Genomic DNA, 22,491 nt, shown 5'->3' with positions numbered 1-22,491 from the left:
GATTCATTCGCCCCTTTATTCCATTAAATCCCACACAGACCCAAAACACTAACGTAAACAATCAAACCCCTTTTAGACAAATTCCTCCGACCAGACAACAGCAACTTAATCAGTACAGAAATTTATACAACGGATTCAGAACAGACTTACTTCAGGACCGTCAAAACAACACCCGAAACTACTATCAGCCCCCCCAACAACCAAGAGTGCCAAATAAGCGTTTTAGAGAAAGCAGCGAACAATCGCGAATGCAGACAAATGAAAATTTTCACCAGCACGAATTAGATTACGATAACGAAACTGAACACTACATTAATAACGACGAGCAGTTCCACGAAGATCAATTACAGAATACTCAGACAGAATTGTTTACAGATCAGCAATATCAACAAGTTGAAAATTTTCCAATACCAGCCTGGGATCCCACCAATACATAGAAATCATGTTTAATAACCACAGATATAGATGCATAGTTGATACTGGCTCTTCGATAAACTTGATGAGCTCAAACTTTTTCAATCTTCAAGTTAAAGATAAGCAAATACTGTCCGAAGTATGACAGGCTATTCTAAATTAAATAAATATGTAGACCTTCCAGCCAACGGTCTTTTTCAACAATCGCAAAAATTCTATATTCATTCATTTTCACCTTATTATGATATTCTGTTAGGAAGAAAAATACTAATGGAGAATAACGGTTTAATAGACTACTCTCGGAAAGAAACAATAATTAACGAAAGAACATTCATTCACAAAGAATTAGATCCATGTGATGAGAACTCTTCAAAAAACTTTAATGCACTCTTACAAGAAAACAACTTTACATCAGAAATAAACTATGCCATGGACAACAACATAGACTCAGAACACACATACAGACTAGAACATTTAAATAGTGAGGAAAAATACAGACTTACAAATTTATTAAAGGAGTTCAATGACACTCAATATTCCAAAAATGAAAACCTTACATTCACAAGTATAATACGTCACGATATAAAAACCTCTCATGAAAACCCAGTTTACAAAAGACCATACTCGTACACGTTTTCCTACGAAGCAGAAGTAAATAAACAAATTGAGGAAATGTTAAAACAAGGCATTATACGCGAATGCGACTCCCCTTATTGCAGTCCATTATGGATTGTCCCCAAAAAGATGGATGCCTCTGGCAAACCGAAATTCAGGTTGGTCGTGTACTATCGAAATCTAAATGAAATAACAATAAATGATAAATTTCCGATTCCTAACATGGACGAAATACTAGGCAAATTAGGAAAATGCCAGTATTTTACTACAATTGACTTAGCAAAAGGCTTTCATCAAATCGAAATGGACCCTAAGTCTATACCAAAAACGGCGTTTACGACCAAACGCGGTCACTATGAGTACACTCGCATGCCATTTGGCTTAAAAAATGCTCCTGCAACCTTCCAACGGTGCATGAATTACGTCCTAAAAGACCTCATAAATAAGCATTGCCTTGTTTATTTAGATGATGTGATCATCTATTCAACATCTCTGAACGAACACCTAAACTCACTGACGAAGGTTTTTGAGAAACTTAAAGAATCCAATCTTAAACTCCAATTGGACAAATGCGAATTTTTAAAAAAGCAAACAAATTTCTTAGGTCATATTATAAGTCCAGAAGGCATACGACCTAATAAAGAGAAAGTTAAGGCAATCGAAAAATTTCCTCTCCCAAAGACATCAAAAGAAATCAAATATTTCTTAGGCTTATGGGGATACTACCGTAAGTTCATTCCAGACTTTGCAAAGATTGCAAAACCTCTGACAATATTTCTAAAAAAAGGAGCTAAAATAGACACAAGAAACGAAGAATACAATAAATCATTTGAAAAATTGAAAACACTCATAATGAACGACCCAATTTTGATTTGCCCTGATTTCACAAAAACATTTCAAGTCACTACTGACGCTAGCAATTTCGCCATAGGAGCCGTGTTATCACAAGACAATAAGCCAGTAAGCTTTGCAAGTAGAACATTAAATGATCATGAACAAAATTATAGCACTATTGAAAAAGAACTACTAGCAATCGTTTGGGCAACCAAATATTTCCGCCCATATTTATATGGAGTCCCCTTTGAGATTTTGAGCGATCACAAACCCCTTGTTTGGCTAAATAATATTAAAGAGCCTAACATAAAACTACAACGTTGGCGAATTAGACTTAGCGAATATAATTTCAAAATCAAATATTTAGAAGGTAAACTTAATCATGTAGCAGACGCTTTATCTCGAGTCAAAATTGAAGAAAACATGGTAGGCGAAGAAGAAAATATTTCAACAGCAGCAACAATACACAGTTCATCAGGAAGCAACGAAACCTACATTGAAATTACAGAAAAACCCATAAACTATTTTGCAAGACAAATTGAATTTATAAAAAATAGCGTAGACCAAGTAGAGACAACGAAATACTTTTCCAAACTAAAACTGACCATCAAATACACTGACATGACCCTGACAAAAGCAAAAGATATCCTTATTAAATACTTCTTAAATAATAGCAGTGTTATTTACCTGGAAAACGATAAAGACTTTTTAGTTTTTCAAAAAGCATATCGAGAAACCATTAACCCACATAGTAACGTGAAAATTCTGAAAAGTATCATAATGTTAAAAGACATAAAATCTTATCCTGAATTTAAAGAATTCATTATTACTCAACATTCTAAATTGTTACACCCTGGTATTGAAAAAATGATACGATTATTTAAAGAAACTCACTTTTTTCCCGATTATAATAAACTAATTCAAAACATTATCAATGATTGTGAAGTCTGTAACCTTGCAAAGACAGAACATAGACCAACAAAACTAGTTTTCGAAATAACTCCAGAGACAAATAACCCACGCGAAATATATGTTATTGGCTTTTATGTCAAATGTATGTTATTGACTTTTATGCTATTGACAACGAACAGTATTTATCTTGTATAGACGTTTATTCAAAATTTGCTTCACTTATTAAAACAAACAGTAGAGATTGGTTAGAGGCAAAACGAGCCCTTACTAGAATTTTTAACGACATGGGAAAACCACAGAAAATTAAAGCAGACAAGGACTCCGCGTTTATAAGCACTTCTTTAAAAACTTGGCTAAACAACGAAGACATACAAATAGATATTACCACAAGTAAAACAGGAATAGCAGACATAGAACGCCTTCATAAAACCATAAATGAAAAAATCAGAATTATCAATACTGAAAACAATAGAGAAAATAAAGAAACACGAAACAACCACAAGACTAAACATAACACAACCGGACAGATACCGGCTAACATCCTTCTTTACGCAGACACACCTACTTATGATACCCAGATGATTAAAGAAATGAAAATCAAAAATCACCCTTAACACGCGCAAAATCAAAGAATCCCTTTAGAAAAACAGGCAGAATAGAACAATTAGACGGAAAACATTATAATGAAAATAATAGAGGTCAAAACGTTATTCATTATAAAAGCAAATTTAAAAAGAAAAAGAAAGTTAATGACAGCAAATACTTGCAGCAAACCGACACCTCCCAATCATCGGACTCATAATCACCATAATAACTTGTATTGCGACAGTTTGTGTCGCAGGAACAATCGAAATCAACCCAATAGAAAACAATCAAGGATTTATCTTGTTTGAATCTGGAACAATACAGTTCCACATTAAGATATCTTTTTGGCACACTAGACGAAGACGACAGACAACATATTGAACAACAAATTTCGACTCTATCACAAGACACAGTACAGGTCAGCACTCTAAACCACGTTATTGACAGTCTCAATAATGGCATAGAAATAATTTATAACCAGTCCAATTCTTTGAAAAAGGAAGAAAAATTGAATCTATTAATATTTAATATTGAACATTTTACCGAATATATGAAGACATTGAAATGGGTTCACAACTAACACGACTAGGAATATTTAATCCTAAACTACTAAAACATGAAAATATTGGCAACATTAATTACAAAAAACTGATAAACATAAAAACTTCCGCTTGGTATAACGTACCTACTAATGAAATATTCCTAATGTCCCACATTCCCATGAATTCAATTGAACGACCAACTTTCATCATTGCACCTTACCCCGACAATAATGGCCAAATTATTAAGGAAAATATTGAAGGCAAATTCTACTCACATAACAACTACGTTCTAAATACACTAACAAAGAATATTGTCAAAGACCATTGCATAGCTAACATAATAAAACACGAAACACCAACTTGTACTTTTCAAAAATATCGTAAACAATCCTATATTCAATACATTAAACCAAATATACTTATAACCTGGAATATGACCAGAGAAAAACTTTATCACAATTGTAACGGTCAAGAGATTTATATCGAAAATAATAAAATTATAAAAATATCCAACTGCACAGCAGAATTAAAACAAATTACAATATCTAATAGTATTCAACAATACACAAATGTAATATTTACTGAACAAAAATCGAACCAATGTCACACATAGAAATTAAGGAAATGATTTTGTTAAACAATAAGAGTAACACAATTTACAGAAACATACTAATAATCTTCATATCTGTTTTAGTTTTAATTTACATATTTTACTTTTATATGAAATGTAAAACAGCGCCACACAAAATTATTATCTCTTACCTAAAACAAAGTAAAACCACTAACAAAAATATCGAAAAAGAAACAGAGACAAAAACAGAAATAGCTGAAATTGCAAATCCAGTACCACACTTATATCCAGAAATAATCCCTTGAGGACAAGCTAATATCTAAAAGTGGGGGAGTGACATATTCATTTCTGCATACGACATATTCACTCTTCATATAAAAAAGCTAAAGCCGAGAGAAAGCAGCGAACAATCGCGAATGCAGACAAATGAAAATTTTCACCAGCACGAATTAGATTACGATAACGAAACTGAACACTACATTAATAACGACGAGCAGTTCCACGAAGATCAATTACAGAATACTCAGACAGAATTGTTTACAGATCAGCAATATCAACAAGTTGAAAATTTTCCAATACCAGCCTGGGATCCCACCAATACATAGAGATCATGTTTAATAACCACAGATATAGATGCATAGTTGATACTGGCTCTTCGATAAACTTGATGAGCTCAAACTTTTTCAATCTTCAAGTTAAAGATAAGCAAATACTGTCCGAAGTATGACAGGCTATTCTAAATTAAATAAATATGTAGACCTTCCAGCCAACGGTCTTTTTCAACAATCGCAAAAATTCTATATTCATTCATTTTCACCTTATTATGATATTCTGTTAGGAAGAAAAATACTAATGGAGAATAACGGTTTAATAGACTACTCTCGGAAAGAAACAATAATTAACGAAAGAACATTCATTCACAAAGAATTAGATCCATGTGATGAGAACTCTTCAAAAAACTTTAATGCACTCTTACAAGAAAACAACTTTACATCAGAAATAAACTATGCCATGGACAACAACATAGACTCAGAACACACATACAGACTAGAACATTTAAATAGTGAGGAAAAATACAGACTTACAAATTTATTAAAGGAGTTCAATGACACTCAATATTCCAAAAATGAAAACCTTACATTCACAAGTATAATACGTCACGATATAAAAACCTCTCATGAAAACCCAGTTTACAAAAGACCATACTCGTACACGTTTTCCTACGAAGCAGAAGTAAATAAACAAATTGAGGAAATGTTAAAACAAGGCATTATACGCGAATGCGACTCCCCTTATTGCAGTCCATTATGGATTGTCCCCAAAAAGATGGATGCCTCTGGCAAACCGAAATTCAGGTTGGTCGTGTACTATCGAAATCTAAATGAAATAACAATAAATGATAAATTTCCGATTCCTAACATGGACGAAATACTAGGCAAATTAGGAAAATGCCAGTATTTTACTACAATTGACTTAGCAAAAGGCTTTCATCAAATCGAAATGGACCCTAAGTCTATACCAAAAACGGCGTTTACGACCAAACGCGGTCACTATGAGTACACTCGCATGCCATTTGGCTTAAAAAATGCTCCTGCAACCTTCCAACGGTGCATGAATTACGTCCTAAAAGACCTCATAAATAAGCATTGCCTTGTTTATTTAGATGATGTGATCATCTATTCAACATCTCTGAACGAACACCTAAACTCACTGACGAAGGTTTTTGAGAAACTTAAAGAATCCAATCTTAAACTCCAATTGGACAAATGCGAATTTTTAAAAAAGCAAACAAATTTCTTAGGTCATATTATAAGTCCAGAAGGCATACGACCTAATAAAGAGAAAGTTAAGGCAATCGAAAAATTTCCTCTCCCAAAGACATCAAAAGAAATCAAATATTTCTTAGGCTTATGGGGATACTACCGTAAGTTCATTCCAGACTTTGCAAAGATTGCAAAACCTCTGACAATATTTCTAAAAAAAGGAGCTAAAATAGACACAAGAAACGAAGAATACAATAAATCATTTGAAAAATTGAAAACACTCATAATGAACGACCCAATTTTGATTTGCCCTGATTTCACAAAAACATTTCAAGTCACTACTGACGCTAGCAATTTCGCCATAGGAGCCGTGTTATCACAAGACAATAAGCCAGTAAGCTTTGCAAGTAGAACATTAAATGATCATGAACAAAATTATAGCACTATTGAAAAAGAACTACTAGCAATCGTTTGGGCAACCAAATATTTCCGCCCATATTTATATGGAGTCCCCTTTGAGATTTTGAGCGATCACAAACCCCTTGTTTGGCTAAATAATATTAAAGAGCCTAACATAAAACTACAACGTTGGCGAATTAGACTTAGCGAATATAATTTCAAAATCAAATATTTAGAAGGTAAACTTAATCATGTAGCAGACGCTTTATCTCGAGTCAAAATTGAAGAAAACATGGTAGGCGAAGAAGAAAATATTTCAACAGCAGCAACAATACACAGTTCATCAGAAAGCAACGAAACCTACATTGAAATTACAGAAAAACCCATAAACTATTTTGCAAGACAAATTGAATTTATAAAAAATAGCGTAGACCAAGTAGAGACAACGAAATACTTTTCCAAACTAAAACTGACCATCAAATACACTGACATGACCCTGACAAAAGCAAAAGATATCCTTATTAAATACTTCTTAAATAATAGCAGTGTTATTTACCTGGAAAACGATAAAGACTTTTTAGTTTTTCAAAAAGCATATGGAGAAACCATTAACCCACATAGTAACGTGAAAATTCTGAAAAGTATCATAATGTTAAAAGACATAAAATCTTATCCTGAATTTAAAGAATTCATTATTACTCAACATTCTAAATTGTTACACCCTGGTATTGAAAAAATGATACGATTATTTAAAGAAACTCACTATTTTCCCGATTATAATAAACTAATTCAAAACATTATCAATGATTGTGAAGTCTGTAACCTTGCAAAGACAGAACATAGACCAACAAAACTAGTTTTCGAAATAACTCCAGAGACAAATAACCCACGCGAAATATATGTTATTGGCTTTTATGTCAAATGTATGTTATTGACTTTTATGCTATTGACAACGAACAGTATTTATCTTGTATAGACGTTTATTCAAAATTTGCTTCACTTATTAAAACAAACAGTAGAGAATGGTTAGAGGCAAAACGAGCCCTTACTAGAATTTTTAACGACATGGGAAAACCACAGAAAATTAAAGCAGACAAGGACTCCGCGTTTATAAGCACTTCTTTAAAAACTTGGCTAAGCAACGAAGACATACAAATAGATATTACCACAAGTAAAACAGGAATAGCAGACATAGAACGCCTTCATAAAACCATAAATGAAAAAATCAGAATTATCAATACTGAAAACAATAGAGAAAATAAAGAAACACGAATGGAAACAATTTTATACATATACAACCACAAGACTAAACATAACACAACCGGACAGATACCGGCTAACATCCTTCTTTACGCAGACACATCTACTTATGATACCCAGATGATTAAAGAAATGAAAATCAAAAATCACCCTTAACACGCGCAAAATCAAAGAATCCCTTTAGAAAAACAGGCAGAATAGAACAATTAGACGGAAAACATTATAATGAAAATAATAGAGGTCAAAACGTTATTCATTATAAAAGCAAATTTAAAAAGAAAAAGAAAGTTAATGACAGCAAATACTTGCAGCAAACCGACACCTCCCAATCATCGGACTCATAATCACCATAATAACTTGTATTGCGACAGTTTGTGTCGCAGGAACAATCGAAATCAACCCAATAGAAAACAATCAAGGATTTATCTTGTTTGAATCTGGAACAATACAGTTCCACATTAAGATATCTTTTTGGCACACTAGACGAAGACGACAGACAACATATTGAACAACAAATTTCGACTCTATCACAAGACACAGTACAGGTCAGCACTCTAAACCACGTTATTGACAGTCTCAATAATGGCATAGAAATAATTTATAACCAGTCCAATTCTTTGAAAAAGGAAGAAAAATTGAATCTATTAATATTTAATATTGAACATTTTACCGAATATATGAAGACATTGAAATGGGTTCACAACTAACACGACTAGGAATATTTAATCCTAAACTACTAAAACATGAAAATATTGGCAACATTAATTACAAAAAACTGATAAACATAAAAACTTCCGCTTGGTATAACGTACCTACTAATGAAATATTCCTAATGTCCCACATTCCCATGAATTCAATTGAACGACCAACTTTCATCATTGCACCTTACCCCGACAATAATGGCCAAATTATTAAGGAAAATATTGAAGGCAAATTCTACTCACATAACAACTACGTTCTAAATACACTAACAAAGAATATTGTCAAAGACCATTGCATAGCTAACATAATAAAACACGAAACACCAACTTGTACTTTTCAAAAATATCGTAAACAATCCTATATTCAATACATTAAACCAAATATACTTATAACCTGGAATATGACCAGAGAAAAACTTTATCACAATTGTAACGGTCAAGAGATTTATATCGAAAATAATAAAATTATAAAAATATCCAACTGCACAGCAGAATTAAAACAAATTACAATATCTAATAGTATTCAACAATACACAAATGTAATATTTACTGAACAAAAATCGAACCAATGTCACACATAGAAATTAAGGAAATGATTTTGTTAAACAATAAGAGTAACACAATTTACAGAAACATACTAATAATCTTCATATCTGTTTTAGTTTTAATTTACATATTTTACTTTTATATGAAATGTAAAACAGCGCCACACAAAATTATTATCTCTTACCTAAAACCAAGTAAAACCACTAACAAAAATATCGAAAAAGAAACAGAGACAAAAACAGAAATAGCTGAAATTGCAAATCCAGTACCACACTTATATCCAGAAATAATCCCTTGAGGACAAGCTAATATCTAAAAGTGGGGGAGTGACATATTCATTTCTGCATACGACATATTCACTCTTCATATAAAAAAGCTAAAGCCGATCTTTTGGAAAGCTTCACCCTCCAAAAGCCTCATAAATAACATTCCCCCAAGATACGAACCGCTTAACGGTAACGAGCTTAATGATCTGTTAAGCTTGACATATAAAGCTAAGTAGAACTTAAAAGGCTTATGTTAATCCTCTGTAAAAGGTTTGCTGGGCCGAAAGAATACCTTTGTAAATTAGTTCTTAACTGACCTCTGGTGAAACTTATTCAAATAAAGATCATAAAAAGGAAAATATATTTTTTTTTCATTAAATCTATCACCAAAAAAGTTTATTATATATTCTTGATCAGGATCAATATCCGAGTCGATCTGGCCATGTCCGTCTGTCTGTCCGTCCGTATGAACGCTGAGATCTCAGGAACTACAAAAGCTAGAATGTTGAGATTAAGAGTACAGACTCCACGGACATAGACGAAGCGCAAGTTTGTCGATTCATCTTGCCACGCCCATTCTAACGCCCAGAAACCGCCCTTAAAACTGGCACTAGCTGAGTAACGGGTATCAGATAGTCGGGGAACTCGACTATAGCGTTCTCTCTGGTTTTTTTTTTTTTGGTAATGGCAGCGTTATTAAAAAAACGTTTTTTTTTGCAGCGGCAAGACCTTTTGGAGTAATGATCTCTTGACTCAGTTCGGTACTTCCGCAACGAAATGAAAATAATGTCCAAATTTTTTTGGTATAACGGCAGTAATTGAAAAGGCGAATAATAAAATGAAACGAAACATAACTTTTAACTAATTTAGTACACATTTTTACTCTACGAGTAATGCGTTTACAAATATTTGTATGCAATAAAAACAAAATCCAGAAATACATTATTTACTTTTAATAGGTTTATAGTTAAAGTCGATATCGATAAATCCATCTGTTTGTTTGTATACGGAATATTATCTAGCGGCATCTTAAATTTAATGGACTTTTCCTGAAGCACTTTTAGCTTAGTTACGGGTTTTAATTAGTCAAGGAAGTCTACTGTTTCGCTTGCGCATTTTCACTGGCTGAGTAACCGGTATATGATAGTCGAGGAACTGGACTTTGGCGATCTCTCTTGGTGGAAGTAATATAATTTGTACACTGAAACATTCGTATAAGACCTGCGCGCGCAAGTGCTCAAAGGGTCTTAGCTAAACCACCTGATTTAGTTTCAATTTGGTGTTTAATATTTATACAGTTGTGTGTATTTCGGTATTAAAAGATAATTTCTATTCTTCTAACACCTTTTTAAAAAGTCAGGTACTACAGAAAAGAAATGCTTATATTTATTTTGTGTCCATTACAATGTCAAACACTGGTATAAATTAAGCTTGTCAAGACCATTTGTAAAGATTAGATGTGCTCAAATGATTTTCTTGTTTTTCTTTATAATCTTCGAATCTTTTGAAAAAACAAATAGATGTTAAATAGAAATATAATTTGAAACTATATTTAAATATTAACAAGACTATCAGCTTATAATACAAACAATGTTTTGAAGCTGTTACGGTTTAAACAAAAAGTTTCCTTTTTATAAAACTTGTTTGTAAAAAGTTGTAATCCCATTTGTATACCCGTAGAGAAAAGTGAAAGCTTAGGGTGGATTGACAAAATTTGTCAATTTGTAATTTGAATTATCAAATTAAAAAGTGGATTGTATTTTTTGATGTTTGATAGAAATTTTTATCATGTAAGGAATTTTATTTAAAAACCTTTATGCTAATTTATATAATTTATGGAATCGTATTTACAGTATACCAGACTGGATTTGACTAGAGGGCTGTTTTACAATACTATCCAAAATAAATAGCTATAAGATATCACTTCAAGGATTACAGCGTATCAGATAATGTGTTTAGAAAACTTCCCCAATAGCAATAAACGATGTTTAGAGCAGCAGCCCAGTCGGAAATGGAATTCCAGAACTTTAATTAGTTATTTCATAACACTGTTTTGAGTAGTAGGTTTTCTAGTTTACTATTCCAGTTTATTCACGATGAATGGCCAAACCAATCTGAGAATAAATCAGCTGTTAACTTGGTCGCCATCTTAAACAGTAATGCCAACATAAAGCTCTATACCTCGAAAAAACACCCTTTATTATATGTTGTTGTATACATATATTATATGTTATTTTGCTTTATAAGTGTTTTAATAAATACGTATTATTTTTATATTATGTTTTATATCGAAAAAACACCCTTTATTATATGTTGTTGTATACATATATTATATGTTATTTTGCTTTATAAGTGTTTTAATGAATACGTTTTATTATACCCGTTACTCGTAGAGTAAAAGGGTATACTAGATTCGTTGAGAAGTATGTAACAGGCAGAAGGAAGCGTTTCCGACCATATAAAGTATATATATTCTTGATCAGGATCAATAGCCGAGTCGATTTGGCCATGTCCGTCTGTCCGTCCGTCTGTCCGTCTGTCTGTCCGTATGAACGTCGAGATCTCAGGAACTACAAAAGCTAGAAAGTTGAGATTAGGCATACAGACTCTAGGGACATAGACGCAGCGCAAGCTTGACGAATCATGCTGCCACGCCCACTCTAACGCCCACAAACCGCCCAAAACTGCCATGCCCACACTTTTGAAAAATGCTTTAATATTTTTTCATTTTTGTATTGGTCTTGTAAATTTCTATCGATTTGCAAAAAAACTTTTTGCCACGCCTACTCTAACGCCCACAAACCGCCCAAAACTGCTACGCCCACACTTTTGAAAAATGTTTTAATATTTTTTCATTTTTGTATTGGTCTTGTAAATTTCTATCGATTTGCAATAAAACTTTTTGCCACGCCCACTCTAACGCCCACAAACCGCCAAAAACTGGCCTTCGCACATACACTAGCTGAGTAACGGGTATGTTTTATATAGTATATACGCATGTAGATATATATGACCCATATAAAATATATAATATATATTATATGGACTTTGCTTTATAAGTATAATATTTTAATAAATACGTATTATTATACCCGTTAGTCGTAGAGTAAAAGGGTATACTAGATTCGTTGAAAAGTACGTAACAGGAACTACAAAAGCTACAAAGTTGAGATTAAGCATACAGACTCCAGAGACATAGACGCAGCGCAAGTTTTTCGATTCAAGTTGCCACGCCCACTCTTACGCCCACAAGCCGCCCAAAACTGACACGCTTACACTTTGGAAAAATGTTTTGATATTTTTTCATTTTTGTATTGGTGTTGTGAATTTCTATCGTTTGCCAAAAAACTCTAACGCCCACAAACCGTCAAAAACTGTTAGTGTTAAAGACTCTCCTTTGCACTTCCACTAGCTTAGTAACGGGTATCAGATAGTCGGGGAACTCGACTATAGCGTTCTCTCTTGTTTTTATATTATTATTTATATTTATATTATGTTGAGTTTTTCTTCTTATGTTTTTATTCTTACGGGTTTCGCACCCGTCTGGAGATTATAAATTTATTCCTTATTAATGCCAACTTTGTAAACATAATTATCTTATTCGCCACCTCAGCTGTACCTTCTAAACTGTTTTTTATGGTAAATGAGTATTTTTAACTTTAGCTCTGTTACATGGGTATTGTGCGAATAAAAACCTTAAAAACCACTGTGCTAATCGGAGTAACGGTCGGAAGTGTTTTAATTGTAACAATTGTGGACATATATCGAAAGACTGTCCTGCAAGCAAGAAAGAAACGGTTGCAAATCCGAGCAATACGCGTAAAGTTCCGAGGATAAATTGTCGATGGTTAAAGAAATTTATATGAAGCAGAAGAAACTTAAAGCATTGCTCACACAGGCAGCAAATACAACATTATTAGTGAAACAAAGTACTTCAAATTGAATAAGCCAAAACTGAGCGCTGCAAACATATTTCTCGTCGGTTTCGGAAATAATAACAAAGTGAAACCATTCGGTTCATTAAAAGGAGAACTCGGGGTTGACAGTCAAATATTTCAAGAAAACTCTTTGGTGGTTTCACCAGACTTTTTTGATGTAGACGTTGTGTTGGGCGCAGAATTTTCTAACAACGCTGAAATTCAAAATAATCGCGACGGTATAAAAATTAGAAATCCTGAAAATCATGACGCTCAAACCGAAATAAGTTCGCTTATGAAAATAACTGTTTAAAATGCCAAAAATATAAACATCAACGTTGACGAAAATGCAACCAGTCAAGGAAAACGCGAAGTTTTCGACCTGATTTAGAAATATACCCCAATGAAGACGAAAACAACCAATGTCGAGATGCATATCGTATTAAAAGACGACCCTTTTGTGCATTCGCGTCCGCGTAGAATGGCATTTTTCGAGAAATGCATAATTGACGATCAAATCGAACAATGGCTGACAGACGGAATCATCGAGCAGTCCCAGTTTGAGTACAGCAGCCCGGTCGTATTAGTGAAGAAACGCAATAATACAACACGACTTTCGATTATAGATGGATTAATAAGGTAATAGTAAGAGATCTTATTCCCCTTCCCCTGATTGAAAGTCAACTGTACCGTTTGCAAAATGCAATTCAGCACGCTTGATCTCAAAAACGGATTCTTACACGTCAACGTCAATGAAGAAAGCCGCAAGTTCACGTCTTTGGTAAGTCACAATGGCCAGTACCAGTTCCAGAAAGTCCCTTTTAGTCTAACAAATTCGCCAGGCGTATTTCACGTAAACGCAATTTTTGTGATTTATCGCGTTCTGGTATTGCGATATGTCGACGACATCATAGTTCCAGCCAAAGACGAACGTGAAGCAGTATCCAATCTCAAGATAGTCATTTAGCGCTGCGAACAGTATGGCTTGGTGATCAATCTAAAAAAATGATGAAGAAAATCGAGTATCTAGGCCATGTAATAGAGAATCAAAAGATCAGTATCTCAGACGGGAAGGCGAAATTTGTTACGAAGTTCCCCACTCCGACAAACCAAAAGCAACTGCAAAGCTTCCTAGGTCTGATTGGATATTTTCGAAAGTTTATATTGAACTTTTCGATCATCGCCAAGCCTTTGACAGATCTGATGAAACACGACGCCAAGTTTTGCTTTACTGATAGAGAGATTGCCGCTTTTAACATGCTTAAGACTTTGATTACCCAGAAGCCAGTGCTCAAGATTTTTCCCCCGCAGCACGAAACGGAACCACACACAGAAGCATCGATTGATGGTTTCGGAGCAGTTCTACTACAAAAGTCACCCCACGATAACCAAATCTATGCTGTTTACTATATGAGTAAAAAGACGACGGACGCGGAAATAAAGTTTTCTAGCTATGAGTTAGAGATTCTGGCAGTAGTTGAAGCTTTTGGTAAGTTTAGAGTCTACCTTTTGGGTATACACTTTAAGCTGATAAGCGATTGCAAAGCCTTTAGGAAAACGATGGAAAAAAGGGAAGTCTGCTCCATTGTAGCACGTTGGATTCTCGAACTTTAAGAGTTTGACTTTGACGTCGAGCACACATCGGGCACGCGCATACGTCATGCTGATGCTTTAAGCCATTATCGTGTAATAATAATGTTTGATAAAAGCATATTAAATTGAAATACATATGTTCAATCGCATAAAGAGTAATTAAAAGCCATTATTGACTTTCTTGCTGAGAAAACTACTCACAACAATTTCTTTTTAAAAGCCGGTCTTTTTTACAAACTGGTCAACGAGTTAATAGCTGTGCCATTAACCCTCCAACGCAAAATTATTCGACAAGCACATAAAAAAAAGGACATTTTTCCGTAAAGAAAACCGAAGAAATCGTCGCAAAGGATTACTACATATGAAAACTCGAGGACAAGATCATACGTCAGATTAGATGTTGCATTCCGTGTATTGTATCCAACAGAAAGCTTGGCAAAAAAAAGAAGAGTTGGATCTGTAACCGAAGGAAGATCATATCGATTCCATATCGATTTTTTTGGACCTCTTGAATCGACTCATAAGGCGTACAAGCACATTCTAGCTGTCATTGATGGATTCACGAAATTCTGTTTGTTGTATCCTACGAAATCTACATCATCCAAGGACGTTATCGCAAGACTGGAGGCACAAAGCAACATTTTTGGTAAAATAATTTTTGGTTCAAATAATCTCCAATCGAGGCACAGGATTCACATCAAACGAGTAAGCAGTATTGCGAGAACGAGAACATTAAACTTCATGCAGTACCGTCTGGTCTTCCCAGAGCAAACGGGCAAGTAGAATGCCTAAATGCCACGATTGTGCCTGTATTGTCAAAGCTATCCATAGAGGACCCCAGCAAATGATACAAGTTCGTCAGCCAGGTTCAGCAGACAATCAATTGTACGTACTGCAGAAGTACACATACGACTCCATTCGAGCTTCTTGTAGGCGTCAAGATGCGCACTGAAATAGACGTCCAGCTTAAGGAAATTATCTAGCAAGAGGTTATATAAATGCTCCAGGATCATCGTGACGAGATACACCAGACTGCCTAGAAACAGATCCTTGTTATGCGGAACGAAAAACTGGCATACCTATAATCAGAGACGTAAACCAGCATTGACAAATAAAGTGGCGATCTTGTAGCTATCAAACGCACCCAACTTGGTGGTGGACTTAAGCTAAAGCCGAAGTATTTGGGTCCGTATAAAGTTACCAAAGTCAAGCTGAGAGACACCTACGATGTTGCAAAAGAATCTGTACCTTCTAAAGGGCCGAGATATACCACCTCTTGTGCCGAATACATGAAGCCACGGATTCAGATATCCTTCGAGGACGGCTATTGATCCATTCGGGACGAGTGCTTAGAAGGATGACCGAGTTGTGGGAATGGGTCTGGCATTACTGTTCAGCCGAACACACCATAGATCAGTTGTGACGAGGAAAGGAGATTGGCGGAGAGTTAAAAAAGCGAGGAGTTGAAAACGGGAGACGACGATGAGAAGTCGTAGAAAACTACCACGAAAATATATAAAACGGTGTTAAATTCTGTTCAAATTTGCATTATATCCTACCTACTTTATTCAAGTTATACTTAGCACCATATTTTCTGTTATCAAAATCAAATAAAATAACAAAACAGTGGGACTTATCATTAAAAACCAAAACCTGTCCCACTTGAATAATTTGCTTTTGTACCGTTCTTTTGTGCTTCCCGACTTAAAAGCTTAGCATTTTTTTTCTAATAATGACAGTGCTGAGTTTTTGGCCATATTTCCTCCCTTTATTGGCGGTGTATCGTTCAGAGTTTAATTCTGATTCAATAATAATTTAGTTCCTTGTGGGTTTAAAAATCTCTTACCTACCTGAATGCAAAGTAATCTTCTCCCTCTTTATATTAGACTCCGATCTTTTATACTAAAATATACTTTTTTTCAAAACCCGTATTTTGTAAAATTGGAGAAATTTTCCCATCTATGAGTACTATTTCTTGAATTTCTGTTTGATACAGTCGCTTTGATATTTATATCTTTTTATACCCGTTACTCGTAGAGTAAAAGGGTATACTAGATTCGTTGAAATGTATATAACAGGCAGAAGGAAACGTTTCCGACCATATGAAGTATATATATTCTTGATCAGGATCGATAGCCGAGTCGATCTGGCCATGTCCATCTTTCCGTCCGACTGTCCGTCCGTATGAACGTCGATATCTCAGGAACTACAAAAGCTAGAAAGTTGAGAATAAGCATACAGACTCCAGAGACATAGAAGCAGCCCTAGTTTATCGATTCATGTTGCCACGCAACGCCCACAAACCGCCCAAAGATGCCACGCCCACACTTTTAAAAAATGTTTTGATATTTTTTTAGTTTTGTATTAGTCTTGTAAATTTCTATCGATCTGCCAAAAAACTTTTTGCCACGACCACTGTAACGCCCACAAACCGCCAAAATCGTTCAGTGTCGAAGACTCTGCTTCGCACTTCCACTAGCTGAGTAACGGGTATCAGATAGTCGGGGAACTCGACTATAGCGTTCTCTCTTGTTATTACTTTAACTTAGTCTCGGATATATTTTAGGTTCTTTCTGGGAATTGATCATATATTTGCCACTATATTGGCACTTTGCCGAATTCAAAATTGACGCAACGCGTTGAATTGAAGCAAACTGTTGCAACGGTTCTAGCTGTAAGAGTTAATTCGATATTGTATGGACAATAAACTGGTTTCCTGTTTTGTTATTATCATCTATGAAATTTATTTGCCTTGATATTATTGATATGTGGAAGAGAAACTATGCCTAACCTACTTAGAAGTCTTTCAAAATTCTCCTTTAATTTAAATTACTTTAAATAACTGAGGTAATCATGTATATTTTTAGAATGCCAGCGGATCCATCGGAAGAAGTGGCCCCTCCTCAGGTCCCCAAGACCGAGCTGGAAGAGCTGCAAATTAATGCGCAAGGAGTAGCCGATGAGGTAAGTACGACAAATACATGTATATAGGAATTGTAACGAGAAGGGCTTATTACCATAATTTTTGATTTACAAATTTGGTCGAATTTGTTTGCTAATGAATTTGGGGAAATTTGTCATGCCCACACTTTTGAATTTATTTCAATCGATATGCCAGAAAATGCTACTACAGTAAGGGGTAACTGATATCTGTCTATCTTATTGTTTTTCCATATGGAACTGGAATACTTTAAAATAGGAAAATTATATACACTGAATATTTTACCCACTAATATTGTCGTCGTACTTAAAATGCATATTATATAGAATAATAGGTATGCGCAATTTCAAAGAAGCTTATCCTTTTAAAGAAACTATCAACTGGCGCATATGTCATGATTCTACTTGTCAGTTTCGCTTGATATTAGGGATGTCGTGATATTAAAAAAATATCGTATCGATGATATTTTCTTTATCAAAACAAAATGATGATAATATTTAAAATATCACAAAAAAATATCGATTTATATAATATTTCTGATATTTTTTTTTTCAAATAAAATTTTATTTCCCCTCAATAAAAATATAAAAGTTTCTTATTAACTTAATTTTCATATTTTCATTTAATCTTAATATATCATAACTTAAATTAATGTATTTCTAACACAGATCATAATAATAATAATACGGATATAATACAGATAATAATAAATTCTCAGTGAAATTTTGAGCTTTTGAAATTTGAACATACGCACACATACATACACCTTATGACATACCTTCTTTTTCGCACATTTTACGAAAACATCTTTATGTTTATTTTTAAGGTGCGAGGACATGTTTGAAGTGTTTCCACAGGTTTTTATTATTCTTTCGAACAATTTGCGTTTTGCAGTCCCGTTTTTTATTTCTATATAATTTGATTTGATATTTATTTTATCACGTGCTCGTATGGTTGGTATCGCGTCGAAATCAAATTGAGCAAAGAGAAAATATCAAAAAATATCCAAAAAAAATATTGCAATACCGATATTTGGGCAAATAAAATATCACGATATAAATATATCATTTTCAGAAAAAAATATCGATATATTGATATTTTGATATATTATCAACAACCCTACTTGATATTCACGTCAGTCATGCAATGTCATAAAAATATATGGGGAATAATTTGTCTCCCATATGTGCCATAGGAATAATCAAAAAATAAATGAGAAGGAATAGTACCTGTGTTCTATTTCGATATGTATGTATATGTCGCAGATCATTTGAACTTAACGACATTTTTAGCAATTGCGTCTTTCTGCTTGGCACGCGCCATGCAGGCGCCTTTTCTATTCTTTTAATGCTCGGCAGACAACCGTTAGAGTTTCTGCCGAACGTAGTCTGGTCGCGGGTATGAGCGGGGAAAAGTAGAAGTCTGCACGAAAACGAGAAGCATACAGAAATATGCAGTGTGCATTAGTATTGGTGTATGCGGACTAGAATAAGTCTCCAAAATGTGTTGGTATTGCATGTAGAGTTAAGAACTACGCATAATTCTGATTTTGTGAAAAGAGAATTGAGTCAGTCGGTCTTATATCATTACGCCTAACAGACATGCCTCGCTCACGCGTCAGAAAACGTTCGGCAGACAACTAGGGTAGTGAAGGAGAAGAAGGGCTTCCTGATAACTCTTTGACATCAGAAGTGGGATCGCCTATACCTACTTTGAACAATGAAAATAGTTTGCTGGCAATTTTGGAGTCGCAAAATCGAAATTTTTGTGAACTTCTGAAACAAGTGCAACACTCACAAAGAGAGCCAAAAGAATCGTTTGCTGTGGTATTGGCCAGGTTTAATCCTGAACGTGCGGGATCAGACGCGCAATCCTGGTGTTCAACGGTGGACTACATGTTGTCTGAAAGCCAACTGGAAGGCAGCGCTCTTATGATGACCCTCAGAAAATCACTGAAAGGAAGCGCGTCTCATTGGCTGTCACAAACTTGCTTTCCGAGAATTGTTTCTGCAACATTTTGCGGGAACAGAAACATTAGCGGCAGCAGTTATGAATCTGCTAACTGCCTTTCGTTATATGGAAGCCGAATGGTTACTTCGCTTATGGCCAAATGGAAGACGCTGAGTGTGGAGCAAATCGCAGTGTCCATTACACTAGCGCATGCAGCTGGAATTGACAGGCGTTTGCGGCGTTTAGTTTTCACTTCCGACATGAACACTGTAACGAACTGATTTTGTTTGTCTGCTCGCTACGGAATACATGCGGCTAGCTCAGTAGAGTTTGTGCGTTCGTCCCACCAAATTTATATCACCCGGTTACCAGTAATAACACTCGCAGTTTCGTTCTCGGGTCTTTATTTGAGCTCAGTTTGCAATGTACTTAAATTGTCAGGACGCCTCTGCTCTCTCGTCGTAGCGTCGGACCTTCGCCTCGTATTGCCGCTGACGCGCGAGAAGGAAGGTCAAAGGCTTAGGGAATCGTCACCGTTCCCAGACTAGGGTGAACAATTGGCGGGCTCTCAAAGGCATACGCCTCGCTAGCCACAACCTCTTGTCCCTTGCTCTGTCCCGGCCGGTCCCGCCAGACGCTTGTTCAGTTCCTTCCGACGCACCGCGCTATCGCCCGGATACGCCGCAGTCCCTGTAGCAAGACGCCCAGTGAAAGATGAACGTTCCACCCTACCTTTTCTCTCCTGCCGGTGCGGTCGGACTTGGATGTCCCTCTCGGCGGCCTGGTTCCACTGTCTTACCGCTTTCGTCGTCCTGGGTGGCGCGGACCTTCGTTGTTGGGCGCTTGTCGCGTGGGCTGAGAATTGTTGTCGTACGCAGACTCACGGAAGCTCACGGCTGTGATCCCCAAGGCAAACGCCTGTGGAACAGCAACACGTCAACCCCACGTCTGGTTCGGACTGGTGGCGCCGGTACCACGCCTGCTTGGATTGCACGGACACACCAGGCTATCGCCTGGTTCAAGCACGCGATCTCCTACACAGTCCACCGGGTCTACATCACAATCCCTGCCGCTTCCTCGGGAGCCCGCTCAGGTCTGGCCTCTCCTGTTGTTTGCCTCCTGGCTACTCGTGCTTCGTCGTTTGGACCTCAGCTACCTGCGTCTCAGTTCGGAGACCTTCTCGTCCCGAACGTTTTGACGTAGCGATCTTGCTCCTTGGTGACTATCACGGTCGTAGCTCCTCTGCTGATTTCGTTCTAACGTTGTTAACTCGTACACTTGTTCTCCTCGACTGTCTATCCTGCTTCTCGGCCTGTTTATATAGGCCTTCTCTAACGGTTTATCCCTTTGGTCTCCAGTCTCCGGATCCAAAGTCCACGATTTTACCGTTGGCCCGGTCCAAAGTTTGATTTGTCCCGTTATTTGCCTTTGAGCCTGCTGACTCTCCAAACTCTCTTTTCAGCAAGTCCGGAGTCTCCATCCTCTCTCCACTTTCCGAGTCTCCAAACTCTCCTCCTCTAGAGTCTCCAAACTCGCTTTCTCCAGCCCAGAGTCTCCAAACTCTCTTTCTCCAGCCCAGAGTCTCCAAACTCTCTTTCTCCGGGCTTCGCACTGCAGTTACTACGCTTTGCCTTGTTGCGTAATTGGCAACGGCAGGCCCTCCTTATGCGATCACTATTCGCATTTGTGCGGAGTTTTAACTCCTCACATCTCCTCCTTTCTTCGGGAAAATTTAAAATCCGGCCCTGGGGTTACCGCGGAACACTTTAGGGATTCCGTCAACGCTCACAGCTCCGTCTCGAGTTCCACAGCGCCGATCTCCTTTGAGTATATTCCTCGTTCTTAATTTCAAACTTTGCCGCTCATTCGTACTTCCGTGATGCTTCTTCGTTCTACGCTCTTCTTCCCGCATTCCACATTTTCGTCTTCTCGTCATCTGGTCACACCATTCGCCGTTGATTGTTTGTTACCGATAGATCCCGATAACTCCCGTTGGGGCGGCGTTGCCACTTGGTGACCCTGGTATTTCGGTAGTGTGACCCGTCATGTGCTGCTTTTTCCGATGTTTTTGCCCATCGATTGACACTATCGAGTGCCGATCGACCGCCTTGTGATCGAGGCGCCCCCTTGCCTAAGCTTTGATGTCTATAAACAAATTTTTGGCGGTAAGTTGGAATATAAACAAAACGTTTCATCCTTGTAATCCTCGACTTTTGTTCCCTGCAGAATTATTTGGCATGCCTTGCGGTACTTTTGTACCGCCCCTCCCCTTTCCACGGGAGTATGTGGGATCCGTGGTCCGGTGGTTGTTGAGGCAGGATTCCGGTTCGTTCGTGGTCCGTTTCCGTTGACTCTCGCCTTGGCCTGACGCTAGAACGGTTGCAGGATACGTAATCTGCACCCGTTGACTCTCGCCCTGGCCTGACGCTAAAACGGTTGCCGAGCCTAGTCCGTTCTCAGGTGCTGTCACTCTCAACTTCCCGTCGTTTGTGCCTTACTCTTCCCTGGTGGTGGTTGTCGCGGCAATACTCTGGTTCGCTCGCGGTCCGCAGCCGTTGACTCTCGCCTTGGCCTGACGCTGTAATGGTTGTCGGACTCGCAGTCTGCATCCGTTGACTATCGCCTCGGCCTGACGCTAGAACGGCTGCCGAACCCAGTCCGTTCTCAGGTGTTGTCGTTCTC

At 36.7% G+C, this 22,491-nt stretch overlaps 1 protein-coding gene across 8 annotated transcripts in view; it reads left to right on the top strand.

Moving 5' to 3' along the window:
- Nucleotides 1–10,611: 10,611 nt before the first annotated feature.
- Nucleotides 10,612–22,491, top strand: part of LOC6540108 (synaptosomal-associated protein 25) — a 189,782-nt gene continuing 177,902 nt past the window's right edge. For 3 of the 8 annotated variants that reach the window (XM_039374350.2, XM_039374349.1, XM_039374348.1), the window contains exons 1-2: nt 10,612–10,768; nt 17,786–17,882. In XM_039374350.2, coding sequence (XP_039230284.1) covers nt 17,787–17,882 — 96 coding nt within the window. In that variant the 5' untranslated portion in view covers nt 10,612–10,768; nt 17,786. Of the gene's footprint in view, nt 10,769–17,785; nt 17,883–22,491 lie in introns of those variants that run through there. The other 5 variants (XM_039374342.1, XM_039374341.1, XM_039374344.2 and 2 more) reach the window with 5 other exon arrangements.

This window comes from Drosophila yakuba, chromosome 3L (genome assembly GCF_016746365.2).
Source record: "Drosophila yakuba strain Tai18E2 chromosome 3L, Prin_Dyak_Tai18E2_2.1, whole genome shotgun sequence".
In the NCBI taxonomy this organism is placed as follows: domain Eukaryota; kingdom Metazoa; phylum Arthropoda; class Insecta; order Diptera; family Drosophilidae; genus Drosophila; species Drosophila yakuba.
The sequence above is the reverse complement of the archived record's forward strand: the minus strand, read 5'-3'. Positions and strand labels throughout refer to the sequence as shown.